Here is a 15,819-nt window from a genome sequence, read left to right as displayed (position 1 = left end):
AGCTGGTTCAAGGGGTCTGCAATGGTTACTGAACTGCTTTTTAGTTTTTTCAAAGATACTGGCTGGCATCTGGACTAACGCCATACTAGTGCAAACATGTTTCATCAGTGCAAGGGCATTGCACTAGTTAGTTCCGCTAAGTCGGCAGCTTGCGTTCCAGACTAGTATTGCACTCACTGGTGCCAGAAGTTGCATTTATGCGACTGTGGAGCACCTCCTGCTGTGAAATCTTTTCCTCAGTCCATAGATGTTGCAGGGAATGATGCAAAGCTATCTGTTATCCTTGTTGCACAACACCTGCTCAAGCCAACAAAGGCTGCAAGAGATGACGTAGTCTATCCAGCTATGAAACCTTCATGTTGCGATTGTGCATCTTTGTCCATTGCACTAGTGCAGTGTTAATCTGAACCAGAACTGAATCAGGGCTTAACAATACTGATGAATCTGACACTCAGATTTTTCTTTGTTAAATCTTTGTTATTCCACTCCCTGGGCAAAGCTGCCGAAAACCTTTAGGAAACAACATTTCTAAGAGGTGGAATAGAAAGACTGACAGGAGGATCCCTTTTCTGGCCAGACATTAAAAGAAGCGAGAACCTATCACACTCACAGCAAGGCGGGGGGGACAGGGACCAGTATTGGCAGAAGCATGTACCATATAAAGTGTGAAAGATGACGTAAGTATATTGTTTGCCTCGTGACATGTTCACTTCCCCTGTGTTTCTGAAGGGAGAAATGGACACCTGTTCTGTCTTTCACACACTTATCTTTCCAGTATGCACATTAATAGGGAATGGGGGTGGGATAATGTATGAAGCAGCTCCAAAGCTTGACGGGCATAATGAACAGTGACTGTGAGCATGTGGCACTCAACTCCAGACTCTGACTGGGTAGTGAGGTCATTTCAGGTTAAAGGAACATTTAGGGAAAAGCAAATTTGGGGTTTGGGGCAGAAGAAGAGCAATAAAGCCAAGATTAGCAAGCAGTGAGATGAACAGTCCAAAGATTTGAGATCCTCACCAGAGAAAGATGACTTAGCAAGAGCTCCGATCCCATAGGCATTGGAGTTTCGTTTCAACTTGGGAAGGATGGAGGTGGTATCTTCCATGGAGAGCTGAAAAGAAAGATCATATAAAGGAATGAAAGATGAGGTGAAGGAAAGTAAGAAAAGGGAGGAAACGGGGAAAAACCAGACTGAACTTCTTAGAAGAAAATGGGAAGCAGAAGAAAACAGAAGGAGAACGAACAAATAAAGATAGAAAACTGATAACTGGGCTGAAAGCCTGTATGGTGTGTAGGCAGAACTGAAGAGCAGGGAAGGAAGTGCCCATAATAGGGAATTATTGTGGGGATGGGTAATACCCTTGGGATTTTCTGCCTTCTGTATCTTGGGCCAGCCTTGGTGTGAGGAGCTACATTTACTGGTTGCTATGCTTTTTGCCAGTAATTTGTTAAAATAAAATTATTATGAGAAAGAAAGAAAAAAAAAAGAAGGTTGAAATTGTTCTGCATATTAAGTGTTAGAATGCAAGTGAAAGAAGAGGAATGTGAATACAAGATGAATATTGTCTGGATGTAGATATCACTGAGGAAATAGAGAATGCAGTCAGAAAGATATCTGTAAATGTAAAGCTAAGAAAGTTCCAGACCAGTGTCCCTGTGCATTTCCCCCCATTTCATTTTGACCCATGTTATTCCAGGACTAAAGGCAGAAGAACCTCACAGGGGCAAACACTAGGACAAACAGCCCGCTCCAGATCAAGTTCTCCTCCTCTTGCCCTTCCCTGGGAATTTGTGATACAACCTACATAGTACCCTGACAGCATTGTGCTCTGTGCTTTCTTGACCCCGCTCTGTTATCACTGGCTTCTGCTGAAATGGAAATCCTTGGCATAATCACTGTAGGATATGAGAGAAGGAGTGCCACATATCACAAAGAGAGAAGGGGATTCTGAAGAAGAGTGGTTGTTTCAAGCAGCAGTTTCTTTCTTTTTGTAACATTCAGTTGCACCCTCATTTTCACATGTTTCCCATGCATTCACGTTTCTTCTTCTGGAAATTGTGGGGTTGCATTTATCGACTCCTTTTTGAAATTACATTATATTTGTAATATGCTTCGAACAACTTAAAGTGCTATATGTGGGGTGACCATTTTCTTTTACTACTGAGTGAGATTCGTTGTTTTCCCTTCTGACTTGTTGCTGCTCCACCATTTAATGCCTGTTGTTTTTAGTTCTCTTCATGCTGCCAGTTTGTATTTAGATTTTGTTGGTTTAAAAAAAATTTTGATTTATTTGTTGAGAAGCTGTTCTAGTGGCTTGCTTGTAGAAGAGTGTGATATCAACTTAAAATTACACCCTCCCCCCACCATATTATTAATACCAATATTATATTATAATAATAATTATTATTAACATTTATATCCCATTCGTCCTCTTCCTCCAAGGAGCCCAGAGCGGTGTACTGCATACTTGCGTTTCTCTTTCACAATATGCGTCAGGAGTTTAGTTTAGCCCTATTCAGACAGAGAGGCTATTCACAAACATGTGCCGTACCGGGCTGAGGGAGCCCAGCCTAGTTTTGCACATGCATGTGAATCACTGGGATTGGGCCTGAGTGGCACCATGGCGGCAAACCCACTTGTGCAGCCACCCTTGAAAATGGGCTTTGGAGATGAACCGCTCTCCTAACCCCGTTCTCGTGATCGTGTGTCAGCCACGGCTGCTTGACTCAGGGAGCGGGGAGGAGGGGGATCCGCATAATGCACCATGCACTTGCGCAGTGCATTGTCAGAGTTCCAGGGGCGGCGTGACCCGTGGCAGTGTGTCCCAGCACCCCGGCCCTCGGAGTTGTTGGCAGCAGCCGGTACTCATCTGGGCAAGCAATCCGCCTGCCCAGGAACAGCAGAAAGATTGTCTGCAGGGAAGTAAGTGCTTTCAGGCTTCCTTCCTGCAAACCGGGTAGCCCTTTCTCACTGCTCCTAAGAAAGGGCTCATTCCATTGTACATGCATGTTGTCTATACTCATGAACATGTTTTTGTGTGAGTGACTGTACATGTGTCCATATTGAGTGAACTTGGGTACAGGTCCTCTCAAAGGTACAAATAGGAATTGCACTACTATACATGCAATGAACATGCAATGTGAATAACTGAACGTGTGTTCAGCTCTGTACACATGTACACTGTACCAGACTGTTCTTGTGTTGACAATAATGTGTGGACAGGGCTCCTAAAATGTCCCTATGAGAAAGTCAAAAATAATCTTTTCTTTTCCTGCCCTCATCCTAAATAGCTAAAGAACTTTAGCGCTGTGTACCTGGTGAATTAGTGTATAATTGTGAGGTGGTTAATTAAGGCCTCTTAAATGAAGAACGTTTTTGTGATGAAAAGAGGGAAGTGGAATATGCGTCAGGAACAATTAGTGACATGAAATGCAGACTGAACCAGCTCCTCCTCACACAATTTTCTGAAGTGAATTGTCTGAAAATGAGCTGGTGCAGGCTGTAGGTGGAAACAGAGAAATGTTTTTAAGAGAACTGACAGTTTCTTGAGTAAGGCTTTGCTTCCCAGGTTGTATACACACACACATATATATTTGTTTTGATCCACTGTTGTCTCAGATCAAGCAGGATTTTGGAAGAATACGAAAACTTGCCAAACCTGTTTACTAGAGGCAAAAGTCTAGCCACCACAGTCACTGGTGAGGGAGGAGGGCAATGCTGTCGAGCTCCCTCTTGTGAGGATCCTAAGTGCCATCAAGGCAGCTGTGCCACTGTATGGCAGGCACTGCCAGAGCAGCCATCCTCTCTGCCCTTTTCTTCCAATCTGTTGCTGTTAGGGTGTGCTTTATTAACCTTAGTAATTTTAATTGTATTTTTAACAGTAGGGTTTTACAGTCTGTACACTGCTTTGGGCTTGATGGTGGAAAAGATATACAGACATTGAAAGAAAGAAAGAAAGAAAGAAAGAAAGAAAGAAAGAAAGAAAGAAAGAAAGAAAGAAAGAAAGAAAGAAAGAAATGTAATGGTACATACCACAAGGACAATCCCCTTTCAAGTCATCTTCAGCTCTCTGAAAAAAACTAATCTGTTTCCAGCCTTACCCTAAGTGATATTGGTGGTAGAAAATAAACTAGTTTCTGGAAGGAGTCACAGAAGTGTATGTGCATGTAGTAGAAAAAAGATTTGTCATGTAATAGAAAATAATCTTAATTTCTAAACAGTTTTTATACATTGGCTCTGTATGTTGATTAAACATGCCACTAACTCCTCACAAGGTCAAGGGCAATGGATTTTGGCTCCAGAGCAGCAAGCAGGATGAAACCATAGCATGACTGCAGTTTAAATTTGATCCAGCAAATGCAGAGAGGATGGGCAAAAAGAAAAAAAGAAAAAAGTGTCATGTTCCATTTTTTTAACAACACACCAGGCTGTCTCCCAATAATGTTTTGTTTTCAATATTTCCTCTTTGTTTTGTAGAGAAAATAAAACAGGTGCCACATATCTATTTCATCCACAAAGGGCAATACCAGTTTTGTTGGTATAAGCAGTTGGTCTAGGCAGAACAATAAGTTGTGGTCTAGAGTTCAGTGTGACTTTGGTCAAATCACTATTGCTTGCTTGGCCTAATTCTCCATCACAGGTTTGCTGCGATGATTAAGCAGGGTAACTCCATATATGCCATTCTGAACTCTCCTTGGAGGAAGAGATGGGATAGAAATAAATATGTATTATTTTTATTGATGCATGTATTGTGGTACAATTTGGTGCAACATCTCTTAATTTCTTCTTCGCTTGGTGTGATCTCTCTCTCTCTCTCTCTTGTCCTGGCTAACTTGAGATCAAATTGGTGGTGGAGATATTCTTTCTAGATGGCGTGCAGCTGGTATTGTATTGCCAAGGCAATGCTTATGGTCTTTATCTGACATGTGTGCTTGTCTAAGTGTGATGCACTAAGGTCAGGAAGTAATTCATTTGGCTTGTTTGATCTTGAGTGAGTAGTACCCAATTAAGAGTCTTTTAGAACGCCACCTAGAGGGCTTTTGCACCCTGCAGTCTGGATATTTTGTAGTCTGGCCATATTTTTCTTAATCATTGTTTAACACTAGAGGCTACTGGAATATGTCATTTAGTGGCAACTCAGTTTTGTTGCTTCTGTGGAAAGGTTCCAAAGCAGAGTTTGATGCTCTGTTTTTACAGCACTGTCTAAATATTGCTTCTTGCCATTCTGAAAGGTATATTGGAATGATTTTGGACAAGGCTTGTTTTATTTTAAAGGTATATAAATGTCTTTAATATAAATGAGAGGAAGTGGAGCGAAAGGAATAAGGAAGAGCAAAAGGTGGTGGTACCAAAGCAGCAGACCAAAGTGGGGGCTTAATGGCACTTTATCATCTAAGGACCTCAAAAACAGGAGAAATTATTTGTGATCAAGCAGCAAAACAGAATCAGAAAACATGGTTTGGAGTGGGTTTGTGAACCATGACCTGTGCCAGCTATGGTTTCGTGCAATGTCTTAAATTAACAAACAAGAATTTCAGGCATGGCTCTGATTCCAGAGGCTGCTCCATCATGAAAACAGTAAGGCACTGATTAAGCTAACTGCGGAGTGACTGGGGGTGGGCGGAAGCAAGTTCTAAATCAGGGCTGCTCAACTTTGGCCCTCCTGCAGATGTTGGCCTACAACTCCCATAATCCCTGGCTATTGGCCACTGTGGCTGGGGATTATGGGAGTTGTAGTCTAAAAACAGCTGGGGGACCTAAGCTGAGCAGGCCTGAATCATGGTTTGTATTTGTGAAAGCTCAAACGATGTCTGGGTCCTAAACTATGGTTAGTGTAATCCTGGTTTAGCATGATGTCTGAATTGAGCTACTGTGTCAGCTGGCAAATTGCAAAATAAATATATAAATAAAGTGGAGGTACCTCCGGAATCTGGGTAGAGCTGAAATGAAATATGAAGAATTACCTAAAATTTGTAGGTCAATCTGTTATTCTGTTACTGGCTCCATTACAACTGAGGAAAGTGTTCAGATTAAGCTGCCGTACAGAAATGCCCTCAAAATTTAATGTGACATCCTTAAACCTGAGAAAGCTGCCCCTGCTAACTGGGCAAAGAGGCACCTTTTTAATGTGGTGATTCTCTTTATTTAGCAGGGGGAGAGTAACTGGCCCTATCCACCCCCAGCACAGTACTTCCAGTGACTGTTGCTGGTGTGTGTCCTATGTTTCTTTTTAGAATGTGAGCCCTTTGGGGACAGGGAGCCATCTTATTTGCTTTATTTCTCTTTGTAAACTGCCCTGAGCCATTTTTGGAAGGGCGGTATAGAAATCGAATTAATAATAATAATAATAATAATAAAACAAAAATAGCAAAATCCACCTAATTTAAAAGTGAGCACAGATCCATTCATTATCTTCAAACCTCAGAAAAACACACACAGATACAGCTCACTGTTTCCCTGTCTGCCAGTAACTGGTGCAAAGCAGGGGACGAGTGGCTAAGAGGGCCTAATCCACACTAGGAGAGTTGCAGTGAGACGTGTAGGTCCATTCATGTCCCAGTGACAGTTTAGACCAATTTGTAATTAATCTGGAGAAACTGGATTAAATTTTTGGATGTTCAAGGGTGTTCAAGTAATCAGTCCATTTCCCCAGATGAACTGTGAATTGGCTCAGGAGCGTGCCCCATCCTTTCATGTAATCCAAAGTCCACAAGCAGCAAGATGAACCCTGGATGGTCACTTCAAGACCCTTCAACAGCTTGAACAGCCCATCAAGGTGAGGCTCCAGGGGCGTAACTACCATTAGGCAAGGGGAGGCAGTCGTCTTGGGGACCCAATGCCTCAAGGGGCCCCCCAGAGGCACATCACATGACTCCCCACCCGCCCATGTTGCACCTCCTATGAATTATATTGAGTCTCTTGGAGATCGGCAGGAGGAGAGAGTAAAAAAACTAGAGTCAATGTGAACTAGATATTCACCATATTCATAATGGGGATGTGAGTGTGAGTGCACTATATACTGTGAAATGTGTATGTGTGTATCAATGGGGGCCCCATTTTAAAATCTTGTCTCTGGGCCCCCTCCAACCTTGCTATGCCCCTGTGAGGCTCCCTTACAGACAGGCACATAAAGCCTGTGGAAGAATGCCTTAAGAGATGGTGGTGGTACTCACGTTAATGCCGTCCCAGGAAAAATCTGTCCGTGTTTGCTATGGAGATAGAAGACATCATATTAGCATCACACATGATGTACACGATATGCATGTATCTCTTCTCTAGCAGCTGGGTCTAGTGGTTACTTTAAGAGGACTGCTACGTACTCACATGTAAATCAGATCAAATCAATCTTTATTTTGGTCTTTGACCAGCATAAGGCAACCAGAACACAAAAGCTGTAAGCACTATAAAACAGCAATTACAGTGTAAAACAAAAAAGGTTTTTTTTTAGTTAAAGGAAATTAAAACTATAATAGTTACTGAGGACTATAGGAATAAGCTACAGGATACTAAAAGGTTTTATAGTTAAAGGAGGTTAAAACTACTGTATAAAAATTACTTAAAGCTGCAGAGGTAAAACCTGCAGGATTGTAAAAACTGCCATAGGACTGAATTCTAGATGGATAAAGTTGTAGAGAGCTATAGAGTCTATTCTCACGGACAGTGGAAACTGGGCTAAGGGTAACCAGCCCGGTTTTCACTGCATGTGAGGACCGCCAGGAATCGTGCGGCTCCCGGCAGAGGCAAGCCCTCTTAAGTGCCCTGCCACTTAACCCGGGTTTTGGGTGCAGGAGTGCCCAAAAAGTGGGTCGAATGATCTTGTGCTGCCAACGGCATGACTCTGTGTCGCAATGACTTACAAGTAGCCTCCCGACTGGGAGGCTACACCAAGCCTCCCAACGTCGGGAGGCTCCCCAAAAGGCATCGCGCACTTGCACAGTGCATTGTGGGACTCCCAGGGGCCAGGATGCCCCTGAACCCTGCTGCCCCAACTGGCTCCCTGCTCATCTGCGGGAAGAGCGGGTCAAGCAAATCCCCTTTCAGCTCTACACATGGATCGTGTGTGGAGCCTTATAGAGTTAGTCTGAAGGTTTAAAAATAAGGCTAAGTGCTGTATTGGGCCTAGTTAATATTTGCTCACATGTAAAGAGGTTGCTCCTTTAGTTGAGGTAATGTGTTTTTGACACAGCACGTCCCAATTCAGCTGCCTCCTCATGACCACAGGGTCTCTATGTGTGCAGTCATGGATGGTTTATTTCATAAAGACACACAGCACAAAGAAGGAGAAAAGAGAAACAGACATGGAGAATATATATATATATATTTTTCTGGGACAGGAACCCCATGATGTTCAAATTCTTTTTATGTTTTGTAGTTGAATACTGAATCTCTGATACCGTCAGGTATATTCAGAGGGGATGAATGCCTCAGACTACAAGCTGACTCATAACAGTTCGACAATTAAGTGCATTAAGATTTATAGGATACAAAGTTTTCTATGGCTCGGCGCTAGTAGATGCTTCTCTTCTGTCTTTCTACATCCCCACCTGCTCCCTTGGTTCTGCTTGATCTAATCTTCTTACTGAACCTTGTCTTCCCTCCGTTATTGTAGCATCTTTCTTACAGACTGCTTTTCCTCTCAATATCTGCTTTGCTTCATCTATATGCACCCTTACAGCCTTTTTAAAAATTCTACTATTTCTCTTCCCTCTTCATTGCTGCGCAGCCCTTCATATTTTCAATTTTCATTATCCTTCTGCCTACTGTGTCTACTTTTGATTGCAAGCCTGCAGGCTTCAGTTGTATCACAAGTAAACAAACTGTTAATATGTGATTACTTGTGTGATAATGGCAGTGGAGATGCAGATTTGAAAGCATATCTGAATGTGCATCCTATTCAAAGCAACCCAGAGAGGACTGGATCCTTGCTCAGATGTACATCTGGTTCATCCCAGTCCAGAAGGTGACGCAGGTGTATAAGCCAGTTTACACATGCAGATCTCCTTAGGTGGAGAGGGCATCTAGTTATTTGCTCTATATACTGTGCTGTGCCGTTGTAGACACTTGATAAACATTAAAGTATTATTAAAGAACTAGCCTCATTTAACCTGGAGAAGAGGCATGTATCAATGGCTTTGCAGGTAGGTCTCAGGTTCTTAGCCTCTGGCCCATCGGGTTTAAAGGAACTCTGGCAGCAGGTCTGGGAAAGACTTTGGGCTGTCCGAGAGCTGCTGTCCGGGAGGGCAGACAGGACTCATCTAGATGGACCATTGGCCTGCCAGGGATCAGACTAAGAGTCCTTTTAGTCCAGCAGTCGCCAGCATGATGCCACTGGGAGGCACAGCAGTACAGCAAGACTGAGCCAGTTGGGTCACTGCTCCAGCCAATCTAGATGGCATCTTGAGGTGCTCAATTGACACCAACCAGCATCCCACAAATGGGAATCCAACCCTGTTTGCATTCTGCGCTGTGTAAAATTGAAGGAGCTTCAGTAAAAAAATCATGTGGTGTATTTCATGGGTGTCGGGCGGGGTGGGGGGGCAGTTGCCCCACCCTGTAGTGAGCAAATACCCATTGCATTCAATGGGGCATACTCCCAAGGAGGGGTTTTTGGACTTGCAGAACTAACTCCAAAAGGAGCCACAATCTCCCACAAGAATGACTGAAAGAGACACTATATATGTGAACCAATGTTCTCTATCCCTGTTGAATAACATATGCTCAGAATGTATTGCAACTGTTATTTGATCTTTCCTAATACATTTGCCTCCTGCATCCACTGGATTTTGCTTCTGTTTTTGTTATGTGGTACTGCCCTCTTCAATTTACTTCAGTTTTCCAATTGATTCTTTTTTGACACCTTGGAACATAAGGACATAGGAAGCTGCCATATACTGAGTCAGAACATTGGTTCATCTCGCTCAGTATTGTCTCCCCAGACTAGCAGCGGCTTCTGCAAGGTTGCAGGCAGGAATTTCTTTCAGCCCTATCTTGGAGATGTCAGGGAGGGAACTTGAAACCTAGATGCTCTTCCCAGAGCGGCTCCATCCCCTAAGGGAAATATCTTACAGTGCTCACATGGATTTTACAGTCTCCCATTCATATGCAACCAGGGCAGACCCTGATTAGCTATGGGGATAAGTCATGCTTGCTACCAAAAGACCAGCTCTCCTCCCATCCCTTGGATTCTAAGTAGTCTGTTGGAACCCAAAATAGGGGTTATAGCAGTCAAATCACTATTTAACATTTGGGACTCAGCATCTCTGATGCCAATAAGACTGTAGTGCATACTGGCCCCATCCCGATACCCAGCAAGTTCGCTCTGTTTCTCTTCTCTGCGGACATGGGTCAGACGCTCACCTCACTGGAGGGCCGGTGGATGCTGCTGCCATGCAGCGAGCTGGTGCTGTCCATATTGATCTGGTCCACATCTTTCAGTCCTTTCCAGTCCACAGCAATCACTTCGTTTCCTATAGAGGCACAAAAATATTATTTTTATTTAAATTATTTATTTATTTATTAAATTTGTATACCACTCACTACCAAAGTCTCTAGGCATTTTACAGCATAATACAAACCAAGAATTTGACAGTTAAAACATAGAAGAATCAGATTCTAAAAATCCATAAAAACACCAACTAACTAAAAGGTTTTCACTTTTCAATAAAAAGTTCTCAAAGCAGTTTAAATCACAAACATCTGAAGACTATTTGAAGACTGAAGCATTTCAAGTAAATAGGTGCCAGTGTTTTCTAAGCAAACCAACTTTAAAGTTTTGGAGGAAAAAAGCCTTATAATTCATTTTTGTTATTCGACAATGAGATGAGAATACCAGGGAATTGCTAGTACCTTTGAGGGCATTTATTCAGAGACCCAGCAACTTGCAGAAGGCACATGGGCTGAGCAAACGGAGCTTGATATATTATTTCTACATCCCCTCACCCCCAAAACTACTGTGATTGGAAGGGAACAGAGAGGCTGAGCAAAATCGCTGGCCAGCTTGAGATGTCAATCAATCATCAATCCCTTTATTATGGCCGTTGCCCATTTTATTTATTTATTTGTTATCAACACAGTATGCATCATACATAATACATAATACTCCACAAACCATGCACCATAATAGCAAACAAACCATTATGTTAACCAGTTACTATACATTGATATTTGATCCCATCCTTAATTATCTAATTAATTAAAATTTGCTGATGGATTAGCATGGCAACAGAGATGTCTTTCTTCCCCTATGCATTTTCCATATATGGAAAATAATCTCTGTTTCTCCCTTTTGTCAGTTTCAACAAGTTAAAATGTTTGCTATTGAAACAGAGCAAGAAAAAAAGCTGCTAAACATATTAATCTTTCAAAACTGATTTAGATATCACTGATTTGATATGGAGAGACGAGGTCTAGGTATTCACTTTGGACTGAGTTATTCAGTGCCCTTTTCGGCCCAAATCTCAGCTGAATCAAATAGCAAGCTGAAGTTTCTCACAGTCCTACTGAATAGCAGCTAACAAAGAATATATAAAATAGCACGTCCTATATTAGATAGTAAGGTTGGTCACACGACCAGTCCTATCTGGGTAGGTCTGGTTGTGTAGTGTGCCGGGATCAGTTCTGATCCCAGCACTCTTTGACTGGGTTGCCCGGGTTTTTTACCTGGGCTAAAAGTGAAGTAGAAGGGTGCACGTGCCTTTCTCCTTCACCCCTCCTGGGTGTATGGACATGTCCATAAAACCAGGTGTAAAAAGCGCCCAGCAAAGAGGAATCCCTTAATGTAAGTGTACTTCCACAATGGTCTGACTGCTCAAACAATGTGCAAATGGCTGTATCTATAATATCAAATCCCAAGTAGTAGATTTTTATACTGAATCTATGGATAGACTAATTTACATCTGATATAAATGAGTAAGGGGGGTGGGGTGGAATCAGAATACAGCTGGGATGCTTTATTTATTTATTTATTTATTTGATTTCTATACCGCCCATCCAAAAATGGCTCAGGGCGGTTTACACAGAGAAATAATAAATAAATAAGATGGATCCCGGTCCCCAAAGGGCTCACAATCTTAATAAAATAACAACAACAACAACCAAATTAATAATAATTTGGGAAGGACTCGATGTCTGGATAAAACAAACCAGTCAATAACACCTGTCTGACTGTGTAAACAAGAAATAACAACAACAACAACAATGTGTATTTAAAGGCCTAGATCACTTACCAGAACAATATTTCATACAAACAAATCAATGGGCATGACCTGTAAGTAATGCATCCAAAAATATTCCAGTAGCATTCACAGAAGCAAGCAAACAATATTTATTTATTTAGCAAGCAAACAATATTTATTTATTTATTTGATTTATATATCGCCCCCCTCCAAAAATGGCTCAGGGTGGTTTACAAAAAATAAAAACAATTAAAATCAAGTAACAGTTAAAATCAAAATCAAGTAACAGTTAAAATCAAAACTAAATCAATTAAACAATTAAAATCATTTAAGTATTAAAAACATCAATATTAAAATCATTTAAAGCCAGCATTAAAAATTTAAACCATAAATCTAATTAAAAGCCTGGGTGAATAAATGGGTCTTCAACACTTTTTAAAAAGTTGCCAGAGATAGAGAAGCTCTTATTTCAACAGGGAGCCCATTTCAAAGTCCAGGGGCAGCAACAGAGAAGACCTTTTCCCGAGTAGCCACCAATTGCAGGCCAACTGATTGACTGATTAATCAATCAGTCAATCAAACTGTATGGAACAACTGAATACAATAATAACGGCAGAAACCTACAAAATGGGTCAGTCTAACAGAAGTTGCAGACATATTTGGCAGAGATCAGATTAGAATATATTTGTATCCAAAACGTGTGAGAAAAACAATTTCAAGAGAATGCTTTCAGTTGCCTGTAGCAGAAGCTTAATAAATTAATATGAATAGAACTCTTTACAAGACCTTGTTGTAGTAGTGGATTTCAGCAAATTCAACAGGATATCAAGTGTTCCAGGCTGTGTGCATGCGACACACCATTTACTAAGTACATTTTCCCAAGACTAGTTCTTGGAATCTCTTCAGTTCTGGAAGCGTACCAAAGGGCAATTCAACAGACTTTTGAGGGCACTGGCAGTGCTACACCCTTTGTAGAGTATGTCCTTGTCTGGAGAAATATCATACCAGAACATGATGAAAAGCCAAAGTGAGTGGAAGGAACTGAACAAAGGAGATGGAAGTTTGCCATCTCAAATGATTAAAACCTAAGGCAACAACAGTAACAGTAGTGGGAATGGTTGAAAAACTCAGTCCAAAGACCAAGACTGATATAAAAAGAATTTTAGGAATGGTAAGTTTTGTAGCAAAGTTTCATATAAGCATAACAACAGCATCACTACCATAAAGGCAGCTTTTGAGTAAGATGTGTCCGATAGCATACAAACGGCTGACGCAGTCACTCACAAAAGAACCTGTGTTAAAGCTCTACAGTATGAAAGAACCAGTAACCCTCTTAGTTCGACAGGAACAGAGACTGCATTGTTGAAGAAAGGTTCTCCCCTTGTACGTGCTTCCAAAGTACTGATGATTATCCACTGAACCTGAACAGAAGTGTTGGCAATTGTGACTGGAGACGCACAAGGGTCACCAATTCATCTGTGTAAGCAGACCAGCGAGTGCGTACTTGCTGTCGGAATGAATGGCCCACACTGATGGCTGCCATTTTTAAAAATCACACTGCTCTGGGACGATACCGCATGCTAGGGCAAAATATACACATGTATTCCAGACAGAAGCCACCATGTTGCACAACAGTGTTCTGCTGGGGCTGCTGGCACAAGAGAATTAGCTGTGGCAGTGTTGTGCAACTACTTAAAACAGTGTGCAGGCACTTGTGCTGTACTGCTTTCATTGGAAGCAATGACATAGCACTGCACAAGAGCCCGTGCAACTGTGCTCTTGTGCAACACTGCCGTGCCTAGCTTTCACATGCACAGCAGCCCTGGTGGGGGCGGGGGTCAGAAATGCTGGTGTTGCACATATCAGACAGTGTTCATCACAGCTGTTGCCGATATCACTGCTACCTGTGGATGGATGGATAGATAGATAGATAGATAGATAGATAGATAGATAGATAGATAGATAGATAGATAGATAGATAGAAATTGCAATGTGAAATATTTGAATGACACCGGGTCATAACATCTTAGTTTTGAAACAGGTTTCCATGAGTGCAAGGGCACAGGGACATGTATTAATATTGCTCCATAATATAGTTAATACTTAAACAATAAAATATCTTCATTAGTTTTGGAGGGGTCTTTTTCCCCCCACAAGTTCCACAAACTACCAGTGATATTTGCTGATTATATGTCTTTCTCTTTAGATCACTGTTTTAAACATTCTATTATTTAATTTAAAATATCATTTGCGATATTGCATTATTGCACCATTATTAAATAATTGTTTTTAAGTAGAAGTATCTTTTTTTGAGTTGGCTTTGTTTAATATACTTTGGGGGTGGGGGTTAACTACAAAAAAACAGAATGGGCAAGGAGCCCCTTTTACCAGATTTGTAAAATTCTTGAAAAGTTTGAACAATATTCTGGAACAGTAACATTTTGACTTCTACTCTGGTAAAAATTTCCAGTACAATATACTGGAACTACAATGAGCAATATCTGAACTAAATTAGTTCTGTATAGTCTTATTGACATTTCATAGTTCTTTAGTTTAACTCTTTGGTACTGTTGAGTAACTCTGTTTGGAAACTGCTCAGTGTTCTTGGAGATGTTTACAAAGCCTCTGTTTCATCTATGATTCCCATATTGTGCTCCTGCAAGCACAACTGCAGCATGCTGAAGGGAGGATTGACATAGTTGTCTCACCTATTGGCAACACAGAATTTGCATAGAGAGCATTCAGCAGGGAACAGTCAAGACAAGAGCATGAGGTCTCTACAGATACTGTGATAATCTTGGCTTTTAAGTGCATGTCACCTGCTGCTGAACATGGTTCCCCTTGTGTCTGGCTTGGAGCCAGTCACTCTGGAAAAGGTAGTGATATGGCATCTGCTACTTTCTCATTTTCTACCATGAATGCATTTCTTCAGCAAACACATTTCACTGTGCAAAGCACATAATGAATGAATCACAGCCTCTTCCAAGCACCTCAGCGACTCCGGGGGTGCTCAGTGCGTCACACAGTAATTTTGATGAGGGATAAGAACATAAGAAGAGTCCTACTGGATCAGGCCCAAGGCCTATCTAGTCCAGCAGCCTGTTTCACACAGTGGCCCTCAGATGCCTCTGGGAAGTCCGCAGGCAAGAGGTAAGGGCATGCCCGCTATCCTGCTGTTGCTCCTCTGCAACTGGTATTGAGAGGCATCTTGCTTCTGAGGCTGGAGGTGGCCTATAGCCATCAGACTAGTAGCCACTGATAGACCTGTCCTCCATTAATATGTCAAAGCCCCTATTAAAGCCATCCAAGCTAGTGGTCATCACCACATCGCTTGACAAAGAATTCCATAGATGAATTGTGCACTGTGAGGAAAAGTACTGCATTTCCTTTTGTTGGCCCTAAATTTCCGGGCCATCAGTTTCATGGGATGACCCCTGTTTCTAGTGCTGTGAGAGAGGGATCAAAATGTCTCTCTATCCACTCTCTCTGCTCTATGCATAATTCTATACACCTCTGTCATGCCTTCCCATAGTTGCTCCTTTTCCAATCTAAAAAGCCCTAGATGCTGTAGCCTGGCCTCATAAGGAAGGTGCTCCAAGCCCCTGATCATCTTGGTTGCCCTCTTCTGCACCTTTTCAGTTC

The 15,819-nt window shown here is 41.8% G+C and overlaps 1 protein-coding gene across 8 annotated transcripts in view; it reads right to left on the bottom strand.

Moving 5' to 3' along the window:
• FAM131B (family with sequence similarity 131 member B) overlaps positions 1-15,819 on the bottom strand; it is a 102,670-nt gene that overhangs the window by 30,733 nt on the left and 56,118 nt on the right. For 5 of the 8 annotated variants that reach the window (XR_008317236.1, XR_008317237.1, XR_008317238.1 and 2 more), the window contains 3 exons: positions 10,361-10,470; positions 7,177-7,212; positions 1,025-1,114 (listed from right to left, as the gene is read on the bottom strand). Coding sequence is in view for 4 of the 8 variants with exons in the window: in XM_053300585.1 (XP_053156560.1) it covers positions 1,025-1,114; positions 7,177-7,212; positions 10,361-10,470 (236 nt within the window). In the remaining 4 variants the exon portion in view is untranslated. Of the gene's footprint in view, positions 1-1,024; positions 1,115-7,176; positions 7,213-8,141; positions 8,230-10,360; positions 10,471-12,963; positions 13,202-15,819 lie in introns of those variants that run through there. The other 3 variants (XM_053300587.1, XM_053300584.1, XM_053300589.1) reach the window with 3 other exon arrangements.

This window comes from Hemicordylus capensis, chromosome 2, assembly GCF_027244095.1.
Source record: "Hemicordylus capensis ecotype Gifberg chromosome 2, rHemCap1.1.pri, whole genome shotgun sequence".
NCBI classification, from domain to species: domain Eukaryota; kingdom Metazoa; phylum Chordata; class Lepidosauria; order Squamata; family Cordylidae; genus Hemicordylus; species Hemicordylus capensis.
Note: the sequence above shows the minus strand (reverse complement) of the source record. Positions and strands in the feature narration are given on the sequence as shown.